At 35.3% G+C, this 6,697-nt stretch overlaps 1 protein-coding gene across 1 annotated transcript in view; it reads left to right on the top strand.

Annotated features, from left to right (window-relative positions):
• The window catches only part of Ube2w (ubiquitin conjugating enzyme E2 W), a 49,410-nt gene extending 43,234 nt beyond the window's left edge, over window positions 1-6,176 (top strand). Inside the window, exon 6 of the mRNA XM_055603406.1 lies at window positions 2,799-6,176. Coding sequence (XP_055459381.1) covers window positions 2,799-2,812 — 14 coding nt within the window. The 3' untranslated portion in view covers window positions 2,813-6,176. The remainder of the gene's footprint in view (window positions 1-2,798) is intronic.
• The last annotated feature ends 521 nt before the right edge of the window (window positions 6,177-6,697 follow it).

Here is a 6,697-nt window from a genome sequence, read left to right on the forward strand (position 1 = left end):
CCAGAGCTGCTGGGAGGTCAGGGCTGCACTTTAGACTCCAGAGTTTTGTTTTGTTTTTTGTCAGACAAAAATTGTTCATAGCCAAGGTACAAAGTATCATTTTGTTAACTCGAAAAGTATTACACTGAAGTGCACAACCAGAATCCATTGATAATAAGAGCTTGTTTCCTGGAATCAGTATTAAAAAATATTCATGCAGTAATTTTCCAGAGGGGAGTCCAGACCCTTGATTGTTAAAGCACTCATAAGGTGATGTGGTCAGTTAAACATTAGGTAAGTCTCACACTTGAGTGTTCACATCATAAACATAGGTTTGTAGGCAATGAGTGCATTAACATAATGTTTAGATAGCATATGTTGCAAAGGTTGAGTTTAGTATGGGAAGACATTGAGGAATCTTTTCTTTAGGGCTCTACCTGGAGCATTCCTGGAGCATTATACAGAATTTAGGAAGACAGGAGCATAAAATTGTCTCAGATTAGTGATGTGGAACTCTTAGGGGCTCGGATGATAGAATGTTCGCATAACATGTGAGAAGCCCCGAGTTCGTGCCCAGCCTCATAGAAGTAGGAGTAGGGGCACACATGTCACCCAGCTTCAGGAGGTGGGGTGCATCAACTCCTTATCTGCATTTCCAGTTCAAAGCCAGTATGGGCTAACTGAGCCATGTCTCAAGAATGAAAACAAAAACACCTCTTTTTATTCCTGCTGTATAGCCTCTGTCCATAGATTCACAAATTTACACTAATTGTGAACCCTTTTGGTTCAAGGCTACAGAATCAGTAAATTCCTGAAATAAACTTGAGTGGTTTAGCAGTACCCACTCCCTCCTAATGGGTGACGGTTCTATTGCCTGTGTGCTCTAAAGCCTTTCTTGAATCCATTTGTCAAAGGAAAATGAATTTCCTAAGCTCTTAGGAGATAAAGTTTAACTGTGAATATTTTGTCCATTTTGCTTTTAGCCTTCCACTGCATGTCACAGAACTGCTTTACTATGTTTTTCTTCTAGACTTGTGTTTGGTGATATTTGGGGAAATGAGTTTTCAGTGCAATGTGCCTTTTATAATTGTAGCGGGATGCAATGACCTTTCTCTAGGTCATTTCCATAAGCTCACTGAAGTTAGCTGTGATGGAGGTAGCTGGAGTCAGCAGTCTGTGTGTTATATTGGAGAATGTGGCTTTAGTAGAGGCTTTTGGTAGTTCTGGAGAAGATTGAAATCATTATTATAAAATAGTTTTGTTTTGTTTTGTTTTCAAGGTATCATATTGTCACAGGTATTTTAGCCAAGAAACTAAAGACTATTATGGTCTTTCACAATCTTTTATAGTCGTATATTTGTCTTGACCCCAATGGGCTTTATTCCATACCCATTTTCAAGTCCCTGGAAGTCCTGTTATTAGAGATTGTGGAATTTAAACTTTAGAACTTAACACATTTCCTCAAAACTAAGATGTTCAAGGCAGGTAAAACCATATCAGACCTAAGTTTATTTTAATATGTGATCCAAGATGGAGTTTGGGATAAGAGAATAGCTTTAGGGGATTTCTGATCATTTTAGTAGCACATTTTCCAGAAGCCTACCATGCTGAGAACACTTTGTAGACCAGGCTGGCCTCAGACTCAGAGATCCACCTGCCTCTGCCTCCCCAGCATTGGGATTAAAGGCGTGTGCCACTACTGCCAGGCTTTGTTTTAATAGAGGATCTTGCCTTGTAGCCCAAGTTGGCTACCTACTCAAAATATGCCAGCCTTTTTTGTCTGTTTGTTGATGCTGGGGATTGAGCTTATGGCTGTAGACATGCTTTTTCCTTTTCTTTTCCCTTCCTTTCCTTTCTTTTCTTTTCTTCCTTTCCTTTTCCTTTACTTCTTCTTTTCTTTTTTCTTTGTTTTAATGATTAAACTATGCCCAGTATTGCTGCTGAGCTTTATCACCAATCTATGATTTATTTTTAAAATCTCATTTATTTCACCATGTACATTATACCCATGAATTCCCCTACCATAACAGACTTCATGTAGTCTTTACTAGTGGAAAATTTTATTAGCACTGCATCAGCTTTGACATGGAATTATTCGTAAAACATTTGACAGGGATTTCCTCTACAAGCTTTCATAACTCTTTGGAGTTGCTGCTAGTCCAAAGCTTCTTTCTGAAAAATAACAAATTCTCAAATTCCTCAGATACATTTTTGTGAAATCAGTTTGTAAAATAAGTCATAGACCCTACAGTTATGTACTACCTAAAAATAATATGTTGGGGCAACCAGAAGGTATTACAGAATAATTCTTTGGGGTTTTAAATGACTTTGCATATATATATATATATATATATATATATATATATACACTTTCTGAAAATTGGTCTTCTGAAGGGACATTAATGGCATTAAATGTCTATTGATTGAATTGAAAGTTGTATGTTATTGTTGAAGGGAGTTGCCTCGTAGACTAAAGACGTGCTATATTACTTAGTGTAAAATGTCAATACTGTTTTAAGTATTGCTCATAGGAAAACTCGTAAGATGTGTCCTGAGTATGTGCTACCTTAGTATATCAATTTCCTTTTCTAAATTGAACTAATATACTAATCGTATTATTTTAAAGGGTTTTTTTTTGTTTTGTTTTGTTTTTTTTTTAACAAACCATCATTTTCTTGAAAGAGTAAAGGTCGGTTTGCTTATTATATAATTCAGTCAGCCATGTTCTTGCCTCTTGATATTATTTCTCTATGAGATTAACTTGTAGATTACTTACACATGTATAACTTTCTAACTTTCTTTTTCTCCTTTTCTTAAAGATGATACTTGTTGATGCCACTGTTGTCATCCTCGTAGCAGAAGATAGTCCTACTGAGAAAATGAGCACTTTGATCATTCAGTCTTTGAACTTTAACCTTTGACTGGAAGTGACCTATAGGCAATGAAGACTACTTCCTTTTACTGCATTTTTACTCGTGTGCATTCTGGGCGCATGTTGATCGCTGGTTCAGTCCAGGCAACTGACATGCTTTTATTAGTCATACAGTATTAATGCAGGTGTCAGGAAATGTCAAATATAATTCCATTTTTTATTTTTATTTTTTTAAGCTTTTGGAAAAGTTCCAGGTCCTCATGTATTGTGCAATAACAGTGACTTCCTCGGTGGTTTGGGGGTGTTCATTGCCGGCAATGGACGTTGCAACAGGAAGAGTTTTCTTAACTCCTGCCACTCAGTGATTAATGCATGATAGGGCCTGTGAAATGAATTTATCGGTTATTGTGGGATTATAAGGAAAGTGAGGGATCCAGTATTACATTGAAAGTCACCCCAATTGTTTATATTTGGATTCTATGCACTGTGATCCTGAGGCTAACAGCATGAAATAACATGCGTCTTTCAAGGACCGTAAGAAAGATCATTGCATATTTATTTAATTGTTTATATCTGCTGTCAAATTGTTTTGACATGGAAGGTTTTCGAGGAACATTGGCAGAGAGGTACAATATGTTATCCCTATGGTGAAAATAAATTCATTTGTTGTATATAGTCCTCAATCTCTGAAGTAAAGGTGTGAATAATATAGGGTGTGAATGGTTTAACCAAGGCTTTATTTTGGAAGTAAAAAAAATGGCAGTGATGACTAAATTACTGCCATCCATTATTTGGGCCTGTTTTTTTTTTTTTTTTTCCAAGTCTATTATACTCTGTTACTTCCTGCTAGCCATCAGCATGAGCCCTATTGCCTAAACACTATTTTGTTTATTTATGTTTGGAAAATCCATAAACATTTTGTTTGTAATCTTGTTTCTTTTGTTACGTTTTAAGTTGTTTGAATGTTACAATACTTTAATTGAAAGGCTTTTGTCAAGTTTCTTTTCTTGTAAATTTTCTTGTATCATCTTGTCCTTCAATACTGTACCCTAAAATGAGAAATACATTTTTGACAGAGGCTTAATGTTTTAACAAAAGAGTGTGGACATTTTTATTTTAAGAATTTGGCAAATGAACACTATAAAATGATATGTTTGCTTATTTGTCTCACATAACCATTGTATAGGTTTTCTTGGAAGAATTTGTTATGCTTGTTGAAAAGATTTTGCTTACAGTTAGATGAATTTTTCTATCTATCTGTGTCTGTCTCTATCTATCTATCTATCTATCTATCTATCTATCTTATCTATCTATCTATCTGATTTCTCTGATCTATAAAACAGTTGTTGAAAAGGTTTCATTCTAAGTACCATGTACCATGTAAGTTAATGATGCTATAACTAGGTCTTTTTAAGAAGCGATTAATGTATTTTATAAATGACCTTTTCACATATGCAAGATCTGTTTCTATGACAATGTTATTTTTACTAATGCCTTACTGTTGCCCTCTTTTTGAATATCCTGCAGTGAATATATTAATCAATTTGGGCTTAAAAATAAAAGCCAATTGGCTGAAAGGTCTGACATATGTAACCCCATGAAAATCATCCAATTGATAATTGGTAAAGAATATTTTAAAGATTGTTTTTCATCTCTGTGTAGATGGCATTTTGTAGCTTTGTACATGTTGTTGATTAAGGGCATATAATTTTACACTCTGAAACTATAACTGCTGAACTCAGGGGCGGGTAGACTTCAAAACTCTGTCTGCTGTAGAAATAACTTGAAAAAAAAAATTAAAACCATGGCCAGCCACCAAATTGTGGACACTGTTTCTACTGCTAGGCAGCAATCACCATTTCTTAAAGACTAGAAACCCCTTTCTTCTGTCTCAACTCTGTTCATGTCCTCGCAGTGTTCATTACCTGTTTTACTAGTTGGCCTATCTAACATGAAAAAAAAATCTTTAAATTCTTAGCTTTTCACTGCTTTTAATATGAAATTACAGCTCTAAATTAGCTTTATGTCACTGCTCTGAAATACTAATGAACTTGATTGGGGGGATGGGAACACAGGGAGAACCTCTTACCTGTTTGTAGTCCTCTTACTAAAATCCTGTCATAAGAAATGGCCTGAGGCAGTATTCACCAAAGGAATTAACACACCAGGTCAAACATTTACAGTGCTGTAGTGTAGATTAATAGCTTCAGTTGTGTTTTTGTAACAGTGTTTTAATATACCTCTCTGTATACGGCTACTATAAAATAGATACAAATGAAATGGAAAATAGTTGAAAACCAAACAATTTTAGTTCATTTTTGGATCCAGGTGAAGAAAATAATATATCTAAAATAAGGAGCATCAACTATTAAGAATTCAGAATCAGATTAACATTACTCCCTTGACTTTAAGAGTCATTAAAAATTCTTTAACACTTGCATTTAGTTATTTGACATTAACATTCAAAAGATGTGTATCTGGGTCATTGTTCAGGTGAGGGCAAGTTGTGGCTTTTAATAAAACAAATATTTTCTATAACATATTATTGAAAGGGAACTGGAATTGCAAGAAACTTATATGAAATTCACTGTTCATTCCATCTTCCCTGCATTTCCTCCAATAGGTACTAACCTACAACATTGTATTTTCACACTTTGAGGCTGTGTCTGTCTCTTCCACATTTATTTTAGACCATTCCTAGTTTGCCAAATTTTGTTAAGATGTGATGTTTGCTGTTTGTTGTTTCTGCAGTTATGAACTTGGTGCCCTTCCGAATACAGACAAAATGCTGTAGGTTATTTCCAGTTTTGTGGCTCTTCTCTTAAGAAGTTAATATTTACTTCTAAAGAACTTATAATGTGTGATTTTCCTTTTAGCCAGTGGGGAAATAAACATTTTTTAAGCCCTATAGGAGACAGTTCAACTGGAGGAAGACTGTATTCCTTGTTACTTTGAGTGGGTCTATAAACAGTTGATTTACTATTTTCTACTTCTGAATTTTAAATATATGCAAGTACACACACACACCATTACTTACCTACCGTGGATAATAACTTCTAGAGATTCTAAAACAGATATCAAGTAACTGGTTGTTCCATCAAAGATAAATTGACAGTAATGGAAATGATTAGTGATATGAAAATGGTGTGTAAATGTGTTATTTCTGGAAATGTAGTCTTTTTTATTTTATTTTTACAGCCTACAGTTTTTGAGAATTGCGAAATTTAAAACTTGTTAAACTTCCTACAAGTAGAGTAGAAGAGGAGGTACTGTGTATTCAAAGTTTTTTTTTTTTTTCTTTTTTTAATAAAAAAAAATTAGTGTGGCTAGGTCTCAGCTTTCATGGTTACTGCTGCTTATATTTGTCTCTCATTTTTATTAGTTTTTTAATATATCTTAGTTGAAAGCTTATCATATATAATTATGTTTAATTGTATATACATGTAAATTGGTTCTCGCTGGAAATCTTCTTTCTGAGGATTCACTATCAGCCCACTGAAGGGCTTGGGAGTGTCAGTCAGTGGCAGCTGTGCTGGGAGGCCCCAAGCTCCATTTGCACCACAGAGCAGGCCAACCAGCTGAAGTCCAGTTGTGCGCTGCTCCAAGCAAGACCCCTAATGCCTCGGCATGGTCGCCATCTGTGGTGGCAGCTGCAGCAGCTGCTCCCACCCTCTGTAATTGTCCTTCTTAGGTTTTAGCCCCCCCCCCCCTTCGGTCACTTCCTTATCTCCTCATAGATGCTCAGTGTCTTCCCCAGTTTCCTTTTCTAACTTAGAAATTTGGTTTTTGTTTAAGGTTAAGGGATCTAGGGGAGAGTGATTGTTAAAATTATATCTGAAAATATTA

Source organism: Psammomys obesus, unplaced genomic scaffold (assembly GCF_907164565.1).
Source record: "Psammomys obesus unplaced genomic scaffold, mPsaObe1.curated_primary_1811, whole genome shotgun sequence".
Classification (NCBI taxonomy): Eukaryota; Metazoa; Chordata; class Mammalia; order Rodentia; family Muridae; genus Psammomys; species Psammomys obesus.